The sequence below is a fragment of the Equus quagga genome, chromosome 11, assembly GCF_021613505.1.
Source record: "Equus quagga isolate Etosha38 chromosome 11, UCLA_HA_Equagga_1.0, whole genome shotgun sequence".
NCBI classification, from domain to species: domain Eukaryota; kingdom Metazoa; phylum Chordata; class Mammalia; order Perissodactyla; family Equidae; genus Equus; species Equus quagga.
Window position 1 is genome coordinate 77150271 of NC_060277.1, and position 21052 is coordinate 77171322.

General features: G+C 44.2%; 1 protein-coding gene across 1 annotated transcript in view; it reads right to left on the reverse strand.

Annotated features, from left to right (window-relative positions):
- ASIC2 (acid sensing ion channel subunit 2) overlaps positions 1–21052 on the reverse strand; it is a 1001375-nt gene that overhangs the window by 4113 nt on the left and 976210 nt on the right. The window contains exons 4-7 of the mRNA XM_046676821.1: positions 9340–9490; positions 6967–7023; positions 5350–5503; positions 3244–3335 (exon numbers count right to left, since the gene is read on the reverse strand). Coding sequence (XP_046532777.1) covers positions 3244–3335; positions 5350–5503; positions 6967–7023; positions 9340–9490 — 454 coding nt within the window. The remainder of the gene's footprint in view (positions 1–3243; positions 3336–5349; positions 5504–6966; positions 7024–9339; positions 9491–21052) is intronic.

Consider the following 21052-nt stretch of genomic DNA (forward strand, 5'->3'; position numbering starts at 1 on the left):
GTTGTCAGCACCCACTGGGGATGGGAGCTAACCCGAATGCTTATTGGAGGGGCCTAGAATAGGTCTCATAGGCTAATGGGCTTTCACTCAGAGCCACACTGGGTGAGCCCTCCTTTGGCTCTGGGTTGGGAATAGACACAAGACATGTGTGGTCCTTGCCTGGGGAGAGGGCACAGTCTAGCCTGAGACACATGTGTCAGGTGCCCTGAGTGGGGGCCTCTGGACCAGTGGCACAAGAGACCCATCTACCCACCAAATCATCACATGGCCTTGGGACACCTTGGGAGCACCTCTCATCCTTGGGATCAGGTCATACGAAGCACCCCCTATGTCCCCCTTTGCACTGAAGGTAAATGTTCAATTTGGCTTCTTTCCAGAGCAGAGGTTCTTCTCCTGGGGTGTATGGGACAAAAATCCCATATTGACCAAAGTCTTTCTAGAATGGTCTCCAGATCCCCCTGCATCAAACTCCTGGGAGACTTGCATCCAGTGTAGCTACCTGCACCCACTCTAGGCTTATAAAATCAGAATCTCTGGGGTTGGGGTCTGGAAGTCAAGATTTTTAAGTTCCCAAGTGGCTCTCTGGTCCTCCAGAGTCTGAGAGTCACTCTCCTGTGGGAGCTTCAGATGGTTGGAGACCTCCTGAAATTGAGTGCAAAACACTATGCACATTCACTGGGCATTTGCAGAGGGTGAGTCCCTATTTGAGAAGCTGTTAGCAGATTCTCCAAGATTCACCCGGCGTCTCTGGATGTTTTGCTCCAGAGGCAGTGTGATGGGGCAGAGGGCTCTGCGGCTCTGAGTCTGGAGAGTGGCCACCAGCTTGCTGTGTGGTTTGATAAGCCCTGACCTTCTCAATAGCTTTGCCTTCAAAGCACATTTGCTGATGGAGGTGGTTGGGAGAGGGGATGGAGGAGACAACTGAAATCCTTTCCAGCAGTAACCCCTAAGACTGTCAGCTGCTGGGCTGGGCTGGGGAGAGCGCTGGGAGCCAGGGGTGCTGTTGAAGGTGGGTGTAAAGTCCCACTGGAGAGTCCAGGCTGACCTCTTGGTCTGAGAACTTTCTGGTGGGTACATCTCCCTTCTCCTCCCCAGATTATGGCTGAGAGGAGCCCAAAAACCATATCCCCAGGGGAGCAAGCCGAGAGGGTGGGGAGGGGGCTCTTGCTGGTGGGTCTTGGTGCTGTGCTTGGAATGGCTCCTTCTCTTTCCTCTCCTCCCCCACTGCTCTCTCTAATGTCCTTAATGGGGACATTATTGGGGAGAGTGTGCTTATGTACGTGCATGTCAGGTGTGAGGTGTGTGTTCACCCATGCGTGCAGTGTGACTGAGGGTGGGACGTGTGCTGTGTGTGTTTGCACAGAAGCTGGCAGTATGTCTGGCCATTGATGGCTTGATGTAGGTGGCTCTCTATGTCTAGGGTAGGTACATCAAGTGTGTCTAAGTGTAAGTGTGGCTTCGTGGAGGTGGGCATGGTGTTTCCAAATGTGCGGAACATGTGTGAGCATGTGCAGGTATGAGTGTGATTGCGTGCATAGGCGGGTATATGTAATGAGCGTGAGTGTATAGGCACGCGGGGCATGTGCCTCTAGCTGTGTGGCTGGCACATGGGTCTGTGCCGGCGTGCACTTGTGTGTGTGGCTCACCGTGGTGCGTGTGTGTGGGGTGGGGTGGGATGTGCCATGTGGAGCGCGAACACACGTGCAGTGCGCACTGAAGTGAGGGTGAGCCCCGTGGTGGCGAGAGGGCCTGACTGGGCCTGATGGCGGAGGGTTTGCGAGCGCACGCTCTCATCACAGGAGGTACAGATGGCAGCAGGAGTTTCTCAGCGGGCTATTCTGGGTGGGAGCAAGATGCTGGCAACACGTTCATCCTCATATCTGATCAGAGACGAGCTATTCCTCCTGACAGATTCGGAGCTCAGGCCCTCTGTGCTGTGCATGAGTGTGTGTGTGTGTGTGTGTGTGTGTATGTGTGACTGTGAGCCTGTGTTGGGGAGGGGAGGGGTGGGAAGCGGAGGGGAGCTGAGAAAGCACGTCTTCAGTCATCTTTAGGAAATAAATGTGACAGGGGTGAGACGACGGCACCTACATTTCTGGCGCACCATCTCTACTGTGGGCCAGGGCACGAGTCTCTTGGCTCAGTCCCTTTGGCCACAACAGCCTCCGAGGACTGAGTGACGACCATCTTAGCCCAGACTGGGGGCGCATTCCCTAGTCTCCTGGGAGAGGTGCAGAAATGCTCAGACGGCACCTGGAAACACCAGCTGGGCCCTGGGCCCCTGGGCCCCTGGCATGACTGTCCAGGTGCCAGAAACTACTATTTATGAAACTTCTGTGGACCGGGGCTTTATCGCACTTCACCACCACAACATATCATGCAGTGGGTTTTATTAGACTCATTTTACAGACGAGGGAGCTGAGGGTCAGTGAGGTGAGGCCGTTTGCTCACATTCTCCCAGCTGGTGTGCAGCAGCTCTTCCCTTACATTTCCAGGTAGGAGGTACCTGCCCCCACCCCCCCAGGATGCCACGCTTACCTGGTTCAGCTCACAGAGACAATGAGAACTGTCTTTTCACTGTCCACCTTGAGGGGTCTTGTGAGTTTTGTGCTGGGCTGGGACAGGGTTGAAATGAACTCCCTGCCTCCATGACGTGCTGATGGGGCCAGGGGAGCTGACACGAATCGTGTGGGTTGGCAGTCAACTTTGTAGCTATCTGGGGATGCATCACCCTTCTTTTGTGTTTGACAAAGGACTCTCAGTCCAGGGGGACACCTGGCCTTCTCCAAGCAGCAATGTTGGTTTCTGGGTGGGGGCTCCATCAAGGGCCCTCAGGGTGCTGCTGCCTGGGGAGCCCCCTAGTTCAGCCTTCCCTCCGCCTGACAGCTCTGCTTTCCCACCACGGCCCCAGGGCTCTCACTCCAACCTGGGGGCAGAAGACCACGGAATCCAAGAGGGCGGCTCTGGGAAGGCCCTGAGTGACCTTTGAGCTCACCTGCTTCATTGTGTCCATGGGGAAACGGAGGACTAGATGGAGGATTGGATTGAGCCTAAAACCCACACTGGACTTCTTCCTGTCCTGGGACAGGAGTAGTGTGAGGAAAGAGGGCGTAACTAATGAATTAAACGGCTAGACTCATCAGAAGGCTCATACGTCTGTCTACCCGCCCGCCCACCCACCATGCCCCTCCCCTCCACCTCCTATTCGATGTGGACATTTGTGCAGCTGACACTCTGACTTACCAAGTAAGGCAGCAACTTCATACGCCTTCTTCTGCTCAATTGTCTCATAATTGAGAGCTTCAAAAAATATATCCAGAACCAGGATGTTCTCTCTGCAGAGGGAATATTCAGGACCACGGTCAGAACCATCAGGATCCACAGGGATCAGTTAAGACAATTTTCCCGTGGACAGATGGAGAAACTGAGGCCCAGAGAAGCAAAACAACTGGCCGGAAGTTACAGCTGGTTAATGGCAGAGCTGGGCTGGAAACCTGGAGTCCTGACTCCCGGCCCAGTGCTCTTCACAGGACTTGGAGGCGAAGGGGGGCTGCCCTGCTTGGCCCCTTATCTCTATCGCCCCTCTCTTTGCATCCTCTCCAGGATCCCTGCCTGGCTTCCTGGCCTCTGGGCCCTCAAAGGGTTGGCCTGGGTGCTGACCTGCAGGTGAGCTCAGTTGCCCGTCACTGCTGGCCTCCCCTGCCCACTCCTGAGAGGCCCCCATTTCCTACTGGGATTTATACAAGCTTCTCCTCGGGGGAGGCCCTACCCTGGTATTGCCAAGCCTGCTGCCTGAGCCAGGGAGCATTTTTAGGGAGCAAACCTATATGCCGCTGGGGAGGTTTCTGGCGGAAGCACTGGTTCCCTCTTGCTCCTTTTGGCAGGTGTGTTAATGAGACTCATCCTGGCAGGAAAAGTCATCATTGCCAGCAGAATGTCTGCTAAGCAGCAGGGCCCGGCACCTTCCGCAATTCCCCATCTCCTTCAGCGTTGCTCACAACGCCCTCGATGCCCCCTGTTTTCAAGCCGCTGAGCGAAAGCTGTCCCAGGATGGGGTTTGGTGACTGTGTTGGCAGGAGGGAGTGGCTGGGGAGAGAGAAGCAAATCCTCCTCTCCGTGCGGGGCTCCAGAGGCTCTATTCAAAGCGTCGCCATCTCTTGCCTGGTTTACGGCAATTGCCTCCTACCAGGCTCCCTTCTGCCCATCTGGCTTCTCATCAGTCGTCTTTACTGCCGCCTGAAGGATCTTTCTCCAACGGCCAAGCTAACTCACAGCAAATAAAATTCCAGTTCAGTTCCTCAGTCACACGGGCTGCATGTAAAATGCTCACTAGCCACATGTGGTTGGTGGCTACCACGTTGGATATCACAGATGGAGAACATTTCTATGGCTGCAGAAAGTTCTACTGGGGAGTAGTGATCTCAAATACAAACTGGAGCCTGTCACTCACCTGCTTGAGGTTCTTCAGCTGCAAAGTCCACTCCCCGCACCTGTTCCCACCCTCCCCTCCCCCTCCCCAGCCTACAGGACCCTCTGGCTCTGACATGTCCACCTGGCCCAGCTTCCTCTTGCAGTTCGCTCATGTGCCCTGAGCTGATGCTCTGTGCTGTGCCTCTGCCCAGGACTCTCTCTTCCCCTATGTCTTTCACTCATTTATTCTCTGAAAAGATATTTTTTGAGCACCGACTCTGTGCCAGACACTCCACAGCAGAGAACAAAAGAGACAGGTTCCTGCCCTCAGGGAGCTTTCCATCGAGTGCGGCAGGCAGGTAATAAACAAGGAAACACACACACGTACACGAATATAGAATTACACACGGGCAGTGAGTGTTATAAAGGAAAATACCGGGAGGAAAATGCAGCTGTCTGAGGAGAAGACGTTCAAATGGAGACCTGCACAATGAGGAACCTGTTAGGTGAAGAGTGAGAGGAAAAGCATTCCAGGCAGAGGGAACAGAATGTGCAAAACCTGCCTGGAAAACTCCTATACATCCTTTAAAAAAATCTCTGTAGCTTCCTTGACTGCATCTCCATTCAGTGTAGCAACCACTTCTCTGATTGCCTGATCAGCCTACATGAAAGCCCACACAGCACTCAGTTGTGTACTTGTCTCCCCACAAGACTGTGAGCTCCTTAAAAGCAGGGGCTGTGTCTTAATCATCTTTGTCTTCTTGTTTTCTGAGTGCTGAGCACAGAGCTCGGCACACAGTAGGTGCTCAATTAACATCTGCCAAATGGAACTAACTGCTTACCTTTGCTCGATTCTTCAACTGCTCCCAATTTCCTCCTCATCCACTCCCCTGACCGCCCCGCCCACCGCCCACCGCCCTCCACGCCCACTTAGCTTACGAGATATATTTCTCTGATTTGTTAAACTTCTTCTCGAGGTACTTGGCCGACGTCTTGCTGGGAATCTTCACCATGGAGAGCTCTTTGTTGTAGCGGGTCAGGTTGCAGGGTGTCCTGCAGAGACAGTAATTACTGTCCTTCTCCGCCAGCAGACCTGGAGGGGAGAGGGAGGCGGGGCTTAGTCAGGTGTGGGAACTGGGGCCTCTGGACCCAGAGTGACTGGGGCCCAGCAGCAGAGATGTGAGCTGGGAGGAGGTGAGGGGTGGGGGGCTGCAGAGAGAAGCCGAACTGGCTCTTGCTACAGGTCCACGAAGGTGTGAGCTTTCATAAATAAGCGCCCACTTCCTATGTTACTCTTGGTCTTGTCTTCCTTCTGCTCCCTTTACTGTCATGCTGCCCTTTAAAAATTGTCGAAAAGGTACCGCTTTCGGAGAATGTGCTCCAAAGGAGTCCTGGCCCCCTCAACTTCCCAGGCCCTTCTTCTCTGCTCCTAGCCTCAGTGTTCTCATCCACAAAGTGGGCTGCCCGTCAAAGGCATACATGGGAAACTGTTTTATCTGAAACCCGGGGCTCCGTGGTATTCTCTCTGGGGCTCCCCGATAGCCGGTGCGCACCTCCTCCGCCCGCTGGGTTAGCATGCAGGCAGATTCTCGTTTCCTTTTCCTAGAAGCAACCTCCCCACATCTGGAACACCTCTCTCCTTGTCCTCTTCTTCCATTCAGGATGGAGTGGTTAAAGGCATCATTTTCCTCCCTCCCCCTTTCCTCTAACCATCTCGGTGTGCCTGGCTACCCATGCATTTTGTTGATTCTTTACTCCAAAGAGAGGCTGAGCCTTTGCACACCTCAGGAGTCGCTCCCTCTCCTTGCAGCCAGTCCTCCTGGAGGCATCTGGGTGTGAGTCCAGAGCTGCCCCCACTTCGTTCTAGCAAGTGCTGCTGCTGAACAAACTTGAGTCCATACGATTTAAAATTCTCTCTGTTTGTCTCGATGATAACCATTTCCCAGGTTCGGAGAGAGGCTAAGTTTGGGGTTACAGCTTGTGCGTGCTTGCCCACAGTTTTCCAGCGGGAGCGGAACGGGGACCAGCAGAGTTATTCCAAACTGCAAACGCCCAGCAGGCGGAGGAGGGGGAGTGCTCCGAGCCTTCCATTTGCACACCCAGCCTTGCCCCACCCCTTCCCCCACTCAACGGAGCATGCAAAGACAGGACTGCTTCGGAATAACCTGGGCCTCCTCATGGGAACCATCAGAGTGTGTGCGGGGAGGTACCGCCAGGCTCCATCAGGTGCCCACCTGGCTGCCTAGGGTCCCTCCTCTCTCCACCTCTGTCCCCTCCTCTGCATCCCTCAGTGCCCTCTGAAATCTGCCCCCTTCCTCTCCTCCAGTGCCCCTGCCAGCCTTCAGCCACTTGTATCAACTCCGTCCTCCACCCTGCTCTCCTTCCTGCTTTCCATCTCCCTCCCTTGTTCTGCAGCAACCCCATCCTGTCCAGCCTCTTTCCCCTCATCCTTCTCCATTCCCCCTTCCACCCATCTCTCTCCCACACCCAGAAGGTCTCCAAGGTCATAACCTCAAGGCCCCCCTCCCCCCGCATTCCATCTGTCCCAGTACTGACCTAGTGCAGGCTCTGCACACTCCTTGTGCTGCTCAGGGGTACAGAACGGGGCATCCCCTGCAAAGAAGAAACACAGGGAGAGGTGCTCGGGCAGCAACACCTCCCTCCTGGGCCTGTGGGGAGTGAGTGCATGCCGCTATGGGGGAGGGGCAACAGTCCCCCAGTGGACAGTCCAGTGGACAGTCAGGAGGGAGCCATGGATCAGGGCTGCCTGTGGGCAGCAGGGGAGCAGGACCCAGAGCAGAAGTTTGGTTCTGGTGTGCTCTGTGACCTTGGGAAGGTGACTACGGGAACTGCCTGGCTGACTTCTCCCAGGCTGCTGAGCAGGTCCAACTAACTCCCATAGGTGACTGGTGAGAAAGCCTTGATGGCTGGAAGTGGGGAGGCGCTGGTGAGCACTCGCAAGTCCCGGCCATGCATTGTTGCCTTTAACCGGTACCCGTATCCTTGGAAGTAGGAAGCAGTGTATCTGTTTTACCCCTGAGACACTTCGGCCTAGGTATCCTGCCTTCCCAGGACACAGAGCTAGCCGTGAGGGAGGTGCCCTTTGAACCCAGGGCAGTCTGAGCCCGAGGCGAGGGCTCCATCCACCGCCCACACGGCCTCACGGGAGCAAGGGCTGCTGTGTAAGTCTCTTTGCTTTGACCTTCATTCCACATTAGTAATTAAGATGCCAGCAACGGTGTCGTGAGCAGAATGATGAAAATCTCTACTGCTTGCGTTAGGCTCAGTTTCCACGGGGGAAACCTCACTGGCTGGTGACCCAGTCTGAGCATGAGGCAAGGAACATTCGCCAGCGCCGGATTCTCCTCTCTGGCCTCTCCTTGTTGAAATCCAGGACATTTTTATTTTCTTTTACCAAGTGCTAAAGTTAAAGTCCACCACAGTGTCTTTTCTTTACCATTTCCTCCAAAATTTTTTTCATGGGCTGAAGAGCTGACATGCTTCTTCCTTTCCAATAATAACAATTAACTGATGTGTTTCCCTTTTTGCTCTGTCTTTCTAGGAAGCTCAGGGGCAATTTTAAAGATCAATAATTCTAATCTTAGATTACTAAAGAAATTACTGATGACTACTGAAATAATTCAGAATTTCGCTACAAGATGTTCATTTTAGCACTGGTTATTACGGAAAACAAGTGGTAGTGAACTAAATGTCGGACATAAGAATTTAGTTAAATAAGGGGTGGCCCCGTGGTCCAGTGGTTAAGTTTGTGCGCTCTGCTTCAGTGGCCTGGGGTTTCCCGGTTCGGATCCTGGGCGCAGACCTACACACCACTCTTCAAGCCGTGCTGTGGTGGCATCCCACATAGAAGAACTAGAATGATTTATAACGAGGATCTACAGCTATGTGGTGGGGCTTTGTCGGGGTCGGGGCGGGGGGTGGAAAGAGGAAGATTGGCAACAGATGTTAGCTCGGGGCCAATCTTCTTCACCAAAAAGCATACCTTTAAAGAATTTAGTTAAATAAAGTTAAATAAAGGATGATATAAGCACGAAATGGTAGCCATTAAATATAATAGCAAAGTTCCTGGCATATAGTATGTTTTCAATCAACATGACTTTAGGTTTCTTCTCTCTATGTGCTAACACAGCAACCACTGACTTTCGCAGTTTACAAGCATTTCTATATCCTAATTTTGTCCTCATAACAGCTAATGATTCTGTTTTAAAGATAATGAAGGTGAGAACAGAGAGGTTTACTAAGTGGTGCCAGTCACACTGCAGGTGAGTGGGGGAACCTGAATGAGAAGCCACGGCCCCTGCCTTAGCCGCAGTCATCCTGCTATGCCACAACACCAAACTCTTCCGGCCCGGTGAGCGCCCCCTCCGCACTTCTGCCTCTGACATGCTGGCCGCCTCTGACGAGATGGCTGCACGCATTGTCACTCCGACAGCAGAAATGTCAGGACACGCACAGTTATTTGCTCGCTGATGGACTTTTGCTTCATTTGAAAGAGTGCTAGACATTTGGATGCAAGAAGGGAAACATCTGGATGAAAGCAACAAACATCTGGATGTTTGAATGTGTACCATATCAGGATGCAAGAATTGTGAGCATCCAGATATCTGGACACTAATCTCTAGGATGTAAGAGCGGCAGATAATTAGCAAACACATGAGCATTGGGAGGAATGTTCTCCAAACATCTGGACGCTTCTGGACACCAGGATGCTGTCTTGGTTGCTAGACTGGATGTTTCTATCTTCCCTTTAAATGTTTAGGAACCAAATAACAGAACAGTCTTTCCAGAACGACATCCCTTTGGATCCTCGTGGAGAGGGTAAAGTGTTTCCCATCAGGGTGAGAAATGCAGAGAAGGTCCCAGGAGGTCCCAGCGGGGCCCTGCGGCTGGCAGGCCCCTGGCACTGACCTGGCATGTGAACCATGCGGCAATTGCAGTTCTCCACAATGTAGCGGGTCTCACAGTCAATCCTACAGGCGGTGATGCTGTAAACAGGGAAGAAGTCGAGGCCCATCTCTGAGGACCGGCACTCACCCCACGGCGGGGGCAGGTATGTGAGCTGCAAGACAGGGAGAGGGGGAGCTGTCAGCCCTGGAGGTTCAGCCTTGACAGACTCAGTGGCTCATTCATTCACTTATTCAATCAACAAACAATGATTGAGCATCCACTACATGACAATCTAAGCTCCATTGACCTCACAGGCCTTCACCATTTGGCTCCAATGCTAGTCTTCCTATCTTATCTTTTATAACCTTCCCATAAAGACTGATCTTCTCAGAGTCTCTTACACATACCACATGTCTTCCCACTTCCACACTTCGTCCTCTCACATCTCTTGGAATGACTCGGCTAAATTCTATCCTCTTGGCTTGGGACATTCCGACCCCAGGCCTCGATCTGGAGGACGAAACGTGGAGGAGGTTCAAGATGAAATGGCTTTAGGCATAAGCAATGTTACTTAGTCTCTTTGGCCCTGATTAGAGCAATTCTCCGGTGTCATGCCGCGGACAAACTCCTTTGGGGAAAATGACACTCTTATTCTCAGAGGTCCAATGACCATAAAATATTCTAGCACCTCTGGTACCTACCTGCTGGGGGGGTGGGGGGAGTGAAGAATGAGGGAACCAGTGGCTTTTGAGCACTAACTATGAAATAAGCCTCAAGCTAAGTCCCTTATACTTATCTTTCTCTTTTAATTGAAGAATAAAAAATGCAATAAAATGCACGCATTTTCAGTGCATAGTTCAACACATTCTGAAAAATGTGTATACCTATGCAACCCCCACTGCAATCAAGATATAGCACATTTTCAATCACTTCAGAAAGTTTCTTCCCATCTCTTTCCAATCAGGCCCCCACCCACCCAGGCAATCGCTGTTACAAATTCTGTCACCGTATGTTGGCTTTGCCTGCTCTCGAATTTCATATAAATGAAAACTTACGCTATGTGCTCTTTAGTGTCTGGCTTCTTTTGCTCAACACAACGTTTTTGAGATTTATCGCCATAGTTGCATGCATCAGTTCCTTTCTTTTTATTGCTGCATAGTTTTCCGTTGTACCAATACCCTACAATCTGTTTATCCATTCTCCCGATGACAGGCACTTGGATTGTCGCCAAGTTTGGTAATTACAAAAAAGCCCCTGCTAACATTTATATATGTCATTTTGTGGACATGTATTTTGATTTCTCCTGGGCAAATGGCGAGGAGTAGAGCAGTTGGTTCGTAAGATGGGTCTAGGTCTAACTTTATGGGAAACCGTGAACCTGTAATCTGAGTGGTTATACTATTCTTCACTCCCACTAGCAGTGTGCGAGAGTTCTAGTTACTCCACATTCTTGCCAAATCTTGATTTTGTCCATATTTTAAATTTTAGACATTCTTGTAGGTGTATAGTTGAACCTCATTGTTGTTTCTATTTGCGGTTCCCTGACAACTGATGATTGAGAGCACAATTTTATGTGCATATTGGCCGTTTATATATTATCTTTGTGACATGTCTTATTATTAAAAAGACTTGCTTGTTTTTTCCTTTTATTATTGAGCTGTAAGAGTTCTCCATATATTCTGGATACAAGTCCTTTGTCAGATATATATATTGAGAATATTTTCTCAATACCTTTCATAGTTTGTGGCTTTTCTTTTTCATTTTCTTAATGGTATGTATTTTTTTCTACTTTTAAAATCAACTGCATTAAGATATAATTGACATATAATAAAATGCATCAATTTTAAAGTACAAGTCAATGAATTTTTACAAATGTATACACCCTTGTAACAACCACTCTATCAAGATACAGAACATTTCCATTAACCCCCAAATGTTCCCTACTTGCAGTCACTCCCCCCTCCCCAGCCCTCAGGCCATCACTATCTGCTTTCTGTCATTATACATGAGTTTTGCCTGGTCTAGGATTTCATATAAATAGAACCTTATAGTAAGCATTCTTTTGTGTCTGGCTTCTTTCAGCGTGTTTTTGAGATTCATTCATGCTCTTGCATGTATTGTAGTTTGTTCCTTTTTATTGCTGAATTTTACTTCTTCCTTTCTAGTGTTTATTCTTTTTCTTTTCCTTTTCCTTCTTCACTACATTGCCTGGAAACTCTATATTGTATAATGTTGGAAAAAATGGAGAGACAGGATATCCTCACCTTATTCCTGAGCTTAGGAAGAAAGAGTTCATTATTTCATGATTAAATATGTTAGGCATACGTTTTTCTTAGATGCCCTTGTCAGAATGAGGCAGTTTTCTTCTATTTCTACTTTGCTGAGAGTTTTTATCTTCGAGTAGTATTGAGTTTTGGCAAATACGTATTCTGTTTCTATTGAGATGATCACATGATTTTTCTCCCTTATTCTGTTAACATGGTGAATGATATTGACTCATCTACAGATGCTGAACCCATCTTGCATTTCTGGGATAAGCCCCACTTGGTCACGATTTATCATCCTCTTTATATATTGCTCTATCCGATTTGCTATTATTTTGTGGAGGATTTTTGTATCTATGCTCATAAGTGATATTGTATTTAAATTACTTTTCTCGTCCTTGTCAGGTTTTGGTATTGGGGTTATTATGCTAACCTCATAAAATAAGACTTATAAAGTGTTTCCTCTTTCTCTGTTTTTTGAGTTTGTGTAGATTTGGTATCATTCCTACCTTAAGTATTTGACAGGATTTACAAGTGAAACCATCTGGACTTGGTGTGTGTGTGTGCGTGTGTGTGTGTGTGTGTAAAGATTTTTAATTATGATTCGGTTCCTTTAATGCATTTAGAGACATTCAGATTCCCTATTACTTTTTGTGATAGTTTTGTTGAGTTTTTTCCCCCAAGGAATTTGTCCATTTCATCTAAGTTTTTGAATTTATTGGCATTAAATTGTACATAATATTCACTTAGCATTTTTTAAATGTCTGTAGGATCGGTCGTGAAGTCCAGCCGTTGCTGATTCTAGTAACTTGTGTTATCTCTCTTCTTCCTTATTGTTTTTGATTCCTAATTTAATTAGGCTTTGTCAGAAAACATACCCTCCATGGTTCCATTCTCTTAAAATTTATCGAGATTGTTTTATCGTTCAGCATATGGCGTATCTTGGTGAATGCTCCATGTGCATTTGAAAAGTATGAGCATCCTGTAATTGTTGGTGGAGTGTTCTATAAAAGGTCGTCAGGTCAAGTTGTTTGATAGTGTTGCTCAAACCTTTGTTTTTACTGACTTTTTGTCTACTTACTCATCAATTACCGAGGGAAGAGTGTTGAAATCTCTAGCTATGACTGCGGATTTGTCTATTTCTCCCTTTAGTTTTATCAATTTTTGCTTCATGTATTTTGAGAACTTTTCATTCAGAACACACACATTTAGGATCATTATATCTTCTCAATGAATTGATTCCATTATCATTGTGAAGTAACGCTCTTTATCTCATGCAATGTCTTTGTCTTGAAGTTTACTTTGTGTAATATAGATGTAACAGCTTTCTCATGCTTACTCTTTGTCTTTTCCCATTCTTTCCATTTTTTTCATCTATCCTTTCAGTTTTAATGTCAGAATATTTGTACATTTAAGGTACACCTCTTGTAAACAGCCTATTTGGGTGTTGCTATCTTACCCTATCTGACAATCTCTGCATTTTAATTGGAGGGTTTAATCCATGTATACTTAACATAATTCTTGATATGCTTGAGTCGAAGTCCCCATCTTACTCTTTGTTTCCTATTTGTCCCCACTGCTATTTCTTCCTTTGTTCTACCTTTCCTGACTCCTTTTGTGTTAATTGAGTAGCGTTTTAGCAGTTCATTCCATTTCCGCTATTGGCTTTTGATTTATACCTCTTTGTATTATTATTATTTTTAGTTGTTGCTCTAGGATTTACAATATGCTTGCTTAACTTATCACAGTCTATCTTGAATTAACATTATACCGCTTCTCATATAATTCTATTTACGTTCCTTCCTGTCCTTTTTGCTATTGCTGTCCTATATTTTATTTTCACATCTGTTAGAAACTCTATAGTACACTGTTATTATTTCTGCTTTAAGCAGCCCATTGACTTTCAAAGAAGTTGAGAAAAGAAAGAAAACATATTTTGTATTTACCCACAAATATACCATTTTCCCTATTCACCATTCTTTCTGTAGATCTGAATTTCCATTTGCTATCAGTTGTCTTCAGGCTGAAGAACTTTCTTTAATATTTCTTTCTTTAAAATTAAAAAAATTATTTTATTGAGGTCATATTGGTTTATAACTTTGTGTAATTTCAGGTGTACATTATTATATTTCAGTTTCTGTTTAGACTGCATTGTGCTCACCACCAATAGTCAAGTTTTTAATCTGTGCCCATACATAGATGCCTCTTTACCCCTTTCACCCACCCCACACCCCCTTCCTCTCTGGTAACCACTAATCTGTTCTCTTTATGCAAGTATGTGTTTATCTTCCACATATGAGTGAAATCACATGGTATTTGTCTTTCTCTGGCTTATTTTGCTTAACATAACACCCTCAAGTTCCATCCATGTTGTTGCAAATGGGACGATTTTGTCTTTTTTTATGGTTGAGTAGTATTCCATTGTATATATATACTGCATGTTCTTTATGCATTCATCAGTGGATGGGAACTTGGGTTGCTTCCATGTCTTGGCTACTGTGAATAATGCTGCAATGAACAAAGGGGTGCATAGATCTCTTTATATTGTTGGTTTCATGTTCTTTGGATAAATACCTAGTGTGGGATAGCTGAATCGTATGGGATTTCTATTTTTAATTTTTTTGAGAAATCTCTACATTGTTTTCCATAGTGGCTGCACCAATTTGCCTTCCCACCAGCAGTATGTGAGGGTTCTCTTTTCTCCACATCTTCTCCAATATTTGTTATTTTTTGTCTTGTTAATTATAGCTATTCTGACAAGTGTAAGGCGATATCTTATTGTAGCTTTGACTTACATTTCTCTAATAATTAGTGATGTTGAACATCTTTTCATGTGCCTGTTGGCCATCTGTATATCTTCTTTGGAAAAATGGGGTCTGTTCATATCCTCTACTCATTTTTTGATTGGATTATTTTTTTTTTTGTTGTTGAGTTGTATGAGTTGTTTATATATTTTGGAAACTAACCCCTTGTCAGATATATGATTTGCAAATATTTTCTCCTAGCTCTTGTGTTGTCTTTTTCATTGCAGAAGATTTTAGTCTGACGTAGTCTGTTTTTTCTTTTGTTTCTCTTGCCTGAATAGACCATTGTATTCGAAAAGATGCTGCTAAGATTGATGTAAAAGAATGTACTGCCTTTATTTTCTTCTAGGACTTTTATGGTTTCAGGTCTTATGTTCACATCTTTAATTCATTTTGAGTTAATTTTTGTGTCTGGGGTAAGATAATGGTCTACTTTCATTCTTTTGCATGTGGCTGTCCAGTTTCCCCAACACCATTTGTTGAAGAGACCTTCCTTTCTCCATTTTATATTCTTGGCTCCTTTGTCAAAGATTAGCTGTCCATACATGTGTGGTTTTATTTCTGGGCTTTCAATACTGTTCCATTGACCTATGTGCCTGTTTTTGTGCCTTTACCATGCTGTTTTAATTACTACAGCTTTGTAGTATATTTTGAAGTCAGGGATATGTGATGCCTTCAGTTTTGTTCTTTTTCTTAGGTTTGCTTTGGCTGTTCAGGGTCTTTTGTTGTTCCACATAAATTTTAGGATTCTTTGTTCTATTTCCATGAAGAATGTCATTGGGATTCTGATTGGGATTGCACTGAATCTGTAGATTGCTTTCAGTAATATGGACATTTTGACTATGTTTATTCCAGTCCATGAGTGTGGAATGTCTTTCTATTTCTTTATGTCTTCTTCAATTTCTTTGAACAATGTCTTGTAGTTTTCAGTAGGTAGGTCTTTCACCTCTTGGCTAAGTTTATTTCTAGATACTTTATTCTTTTTGTTGTGATTATAAATGGGATTGTATTCTTGATTTCTCTTTCTGCTACTTCGTTATCAGTGTAGAGAAATGAAATTGATTTTTGTAAATTGATTTTGTATCCTGTAACTTTGCTATAGTTGTTGATTATTTCTAATAGTTTTCTGTTAGATTCCTTAGGGTTTTCTATATATAGAATCATGTTTTCCACAAAGAGTGAGAGTTTTACTTCTTCCTTTCCAATCTGGACCTTTTATTTCTTTTTCTTGCCTAATTTCTCTGGCCAAAACTTCTAGTACTGTGTTGAATAGGAGTGGCAAGAGTGGGCAACCTTGTATTATTCCTGTTCTCAGAGAGATGACTTTCAATTTTTCCCTGTTGAGTATGATGTTGGCTGTGGGTTTGTCATATATGGCCTTTATTATGTTTAGGTACTTTCCTTATATACACATTTTATTGAGAGTTTTTATCATAAATAGATGTTGGATCTTGTCAAATGCTTTTTCTGCATCTAACGAGATAATCATGTGATTTTTATTCCTCATTTTGTTAATGTGGTGTATCACAATGATTGACTTGCAGATGTTGAACCATCCCTGCGTGACTAGAATAAATCCCACTTGATTATGGTGTATGATCCTTTTAATGTATGGCTGTGTTTGATTTGCCAATATTTTGTTAAGGATTTTTGCATATATGTTCATCAGCAATTTTCCTGTAATTTTCCTTCTTTGTGTTGTCATTGTCTGGTTTTGGCATCAGGGTAATGTTGGCCTCTTAGAATGAATTAGGAAGCATTCTCTCTTCAATTTTTTGAAATATTTTGAGAAGGATAGGTATTAAATCATCTTTGAACAATGGGTAGAATTATCCAGAGAAGGCATTTGGTCCTGGACTTTTGTTTTTTGGGAGGTTTTTGATTACTGTTTCAATTTCTTGTGATTGGTCTACTCAGATTCTCTATTTCTTCTTGATTCAGTTTTGGGAGGTTGTATGAGTCTAAGAGTTTATCCATTTCTTCTAGGTTATCTAATTTGCTGGCATACAGTTTTTCATAGTACCTTTTTATAATCATTTGTATTTCAGTGGTATCTGTTGCCATTTCTCCTCTTTCATTTTTAATTTTATTTATTCAAGCCTTCTCTCTTTTTTTCTTAGTGAGTCTGGCTAAGGGTTTGTCTACTTTATTTATATTCTCAAAGAACCAGCTCTTTGCATTAATACAAAGGATCAATACCATTGACCCTTTTTTTAGTCTCTATTTCATTTATTTCTGCTCTAATTTTTATTATTTCCCTCATTCTGCTGACTTTGGCTTTGTTTGTTCTTCTTTTTCTAGCTCTGTTAGGTGTAGTCTAAGATTACTTATTTGAGATTTTTCTTCTTTGTTGAGGTAGGCTTGTAGAGCTGTAAATTTCCCTCAGGATTGCTTTTGCTGCATCCCATAAGAATTGGTATGTTGTGTTTTTATTTTCATTTGTCTCCAGGTGTTTTTTGATTTCTCCTTTTGTTTCTTCATTGATCCAATGGTTGTTCAGTAGCATGTTGTTTAGTCTCCATACGTTTATGACTTTCTCTGCCTTTTCCTTGTAGTTGATTTCTAGTTTCACAGCATTGTGCTCAGAAAAGGTACTGATATGATTTCAACCTTCTTAAATTTATTGAGGCTTGCCTTGTTTCCCAACATATGGTCTGTATTTGAGAATGTTCCATGTGCACTTGAGAAGAATGTGCATTCTGCTGTTTTGGATAGATGTACTCTATACATATCTATTAAGTCCATCTGGTCTAGTATTTCATTTAAAACCATTGTTTCCTTGTTGACTTTTTGTCTGGATGATCTGTCCATTGATGTAAGTGGGGTGTTTAGGTCCCCTACTATTATTGTGTTGCTGTCAATTTCTCCCATTAGGTCTGTTAATAGTTGCTTTACATAGTTGGTGCTCCTGTGTTAGGTGCTTATGTATTAATAAGTGTTATGTCCTCTTGGTGGACTGTCCTCTTAATCATTATATACTGCCCCGCTTTGTCTCTCATTGTCTTTTTTATCTTGAAGTCTGCCTTGTCTGATATAAGTATGGCAACACCTGCTTTCTTTTGCTTGCCATTTGCTTGGAATATCGTCTTCCATCCTTCACTCTGAGCCTATGTTTGTCTTTAGAGCTGAGATGTGTTTCCTGGAGGCAGTATATTGTTGGGTCTTGTTTTTTAATCCATCCAGCCACTCTTTGTCTTTTTACTGGAGAATTGAATCCATTTACATTTAGAGTGATTATTGACATATGAGGGCTTAATACTGCCATTTTATCTCTCATTTTCTGGTTGTTCTATATTTCCCTTGTTTCTTTTCCCTTGCATTCCTGACTGCCATTTCAGTTTGGTGGTTTCCTGTGATGGTTTTCTGAGTTTTCTGTTTATGATTTGTGGTTCTGCTCTGATTTTTTGTTTAGTGGTTACCATGAGGTTTGTATAAAAGATCTCATAGGGCCTGGCCCTGTGACCTAGTGGTTAAAGTTCTGCATGTTCCACTTTGGTGGCCTGGGTTTGTGAGTTGGATCCTGGGCATGGACCTATTTCACTCACCAACCATGCTGTGGAGGTGTCCCACATACAAAAATAATAGAGGAAGATTGGTACAGATGTTAGCTCAGGGCTAATCTTCCTCAAGCAAAAAAAACCCAAAAAAGAGTAGGATTGGAAATGGATCTTAGCTCAGGGTGAATCTTCATTGGCAAAAAAAGAAAAAAGAAGATCTCATAGATGAGCTAGTCTATTTTCCTATAGCTTCTTATCTCCATTAGCCTAAGCAGCTTCCATCCCATTCCTCTTCCCCTTCTGAATTATTCTTGTCACAAATTGTTTTTTGTGTTGTGAGCTTGTGACTACATGAAGTGTTTATAGTTATTTTTGATGTTTTCCTTCCCTTTATCTTTTACGTTATAATTGTTTACTAACCTATTCTGATACAGAGCTGCAATTTTCTGATTCTATGTACTTATCTCCTTGCTCAAGGTTTTGTAAACCTTTGCTTTTTAGTTTCAGATGGGAGAGATCCTTTCATTGTTTCTTGTAAGGCAGGCCTAGTGATGATGAACTCCCCCAGCTTTTGTTTATCTGGGAAATCTTTTATTTCTCCATGGTATCTGAAGGATAGTTTCTCTGGATGGAGTAATCTTGGCTGAAAGTTTTTGTCTTTCAGTATTTTGAATATATCATTCCATTCTCTCCTAGCCTGTAAGGTTTCTGCAGAGAAATCTGCTGAAAGTCTTGTAGGAGTTCCTTTGTAGGTTATTTTCTTCTGCCTTGCTGCCCTTAATATTTTTGTCATTGACTTTTGCCGGTTTTAGTATTATATGCCTTGGAGAAGGTCTTTTTGCATTGATGTAATTAGGAGTTCTATTGGCTTCATGTACTTGTAAGTCCAGTTCTTTCCTCAGGTTTGGGAAGTTCTCAGTTATTATTTCTTTGAACAAGCTCTCTGCTCCTTTCTTCCTTGCTTCTCCCTCTGGAATATCTATAATCCTTATGTTGCTTTTCCTAAATGAGTCAGATATTTCTCAAAGAATTTTTTCATTTTTTAAAAAAATCTTATTTCTCTCTCCTCCACCTGAAGCATTTCTATATTCTATATTTCTATTCTCTAAATCATTAATTCTGTCCTCCATACTGTCAGCTCTATGTTTCATGGTTTCTAGATTATTTTTTATCTCATTAATTGTGTTCTTCATATACAGAATTTTTGTTTTGTTTTTTTTTTTTTTAGAGCTTCAATCTCTTTGGTGAAGTATTCCTTCTGCTCATTAATTTTATTCCTGAGCTCATTGAACTGTCTGAGTTTTCTTGTAACTTGTTGAGTTTCTTTGTGACAACTATTTTGAATTCTCTGTCATTTAGATTGTAAATTTCTGTGACTTCAGGATTTGTTTTTGGAGAGTTGTCATTTTCCTTCTACTCTGAAATATTACTGAAGTTCTTCATGGTGTTTGATGAATTGATTCTTTGGCAGTGCATTTGTCATAGTATCAGGTTGCAAATTCCACCTGCCATTGCTGGGGGTGGGGGTGGGGCAGCAGCTGTGTTTTCTGATCCTGTCCTGTCTGCTGGAAGTTGTGCCAGTAGGGCTGCTCCGTATTTGTCTGGACTGGCCACAGCCACTTGGTGAGTCATGCAGGCACACACAGGCAGGGCCTCTGTCCTCTGCCAGTTGGTCACTCTCATGCAGGCAGGACCACTGCACTTGGCAGGGGACTGGCTGATCTGCTGCACTAGACAGGAGGGGAGGGGTGCTTTCTTTCAGGCATGGGCCAGCTCTGCACTTGTGGGAGGCTAGCCTGAGCTACTGCACTTAGTGAGTGAGGCTCCTTGCTGGAGTTGAGCCCCTGTCACTCAGTGAGGAGTGTTCCCATGGGTGGGGCCACCATGGCATGGTGGGTGCTCTTGCAGACTGGGTTAGCACTCCACAAGCACTCGTGGGCAGGCCAGGCTTCCCCTGCCTCCTCTTAGTTGTGCTGGCCACTGTGTGAAGACCCATGACCTGGATCACTGCCACCAGGGAAGGGAAGGGGCCTGCTCACCTAGTTCCACTGCTTCCTGGGGATCCAGTCCACCTACCTTCAGTTATATGGCTGCATGGATCTCTCAGGCATCCTACCGTACTTTGTAGGGAATTCTCTGTTAGTTAATGAATGTCCATTTAGTTGTAACTGAGAGGGAAGAGACAAAGGGAACAACTCACTCTGCCATGATGCTGATGTCACTCTCTAATATTTCTCGTAGTATGGGTTTACTTGTGGCAAATATTCTCACTTTTCATTTAGCTACAAGATGTCTTAGTTTTGTCTTTATTGTTGAAACATGCTTTGGCTGTATATAGAATTCCAGGTTGCTAAGTGTTTTCCTTCAGCATTTCAAAGATGTTCCACCATCTTCTGGCCCCCATTGTTTCTGATGAGAAATTAGTCACAATCTTTTCAGTGCTCTCCTCTATGTATTCTATGAGTTATGCCTTTTTTCTCTGACCGCTTTGAAGATTTTCTTTTCCTTTTTCTTTTTTTAGTTTTCAGGATTTTAACTATGCCATACTTAGATGTGGTTTTCTTTGTATTTATCCTGCTTGGGTTCACTGAGGTTCCTGGACCTGTACAAAGATGTTTTTGAACAAATTTGGAAAAATTTTAGCCAGTATTTCTTCACTTATTGTTTTCCTCCATTCTTTCTCTCTCCATTTTTTCTGGAATCCTAATTATATGCACGTTGGACTGCTTGATACAGTTCCACAAGTCATCAAGGCTCTGCTCACTTTCATCAGTCTTTTTTCTCTTTGTGTCTCATTTGAATAATTTCTATTAACCTGTCTTCAGGTTTGGTGTTCATTTATTGTTTTCTATCTAATCTTCTGATAACCTCATCCAACAGTTTTTAAATTTCAGATAATTATACTTTTCAGTTCTTGGTTGACTTTTTATTTTTATTACTTTTTATTTTTTTGGTGAGGAAAATTAACCCTGAGCTAACATCCATTGGCAATCTTCCTCGTTTTTTTTGCTTGAGGAAGATTAGCCCTAAGCTAACATCTATGCCAATCTCCCTATATTTTTTGTATGTGGGATGCCTCCACAGCATGGCTAATGAGTGGAATAGGTCCACATTCCAGCATCCGAACTGGTGAACCTGGGCCACCAATGTGGACCATGCAGAACTTTAA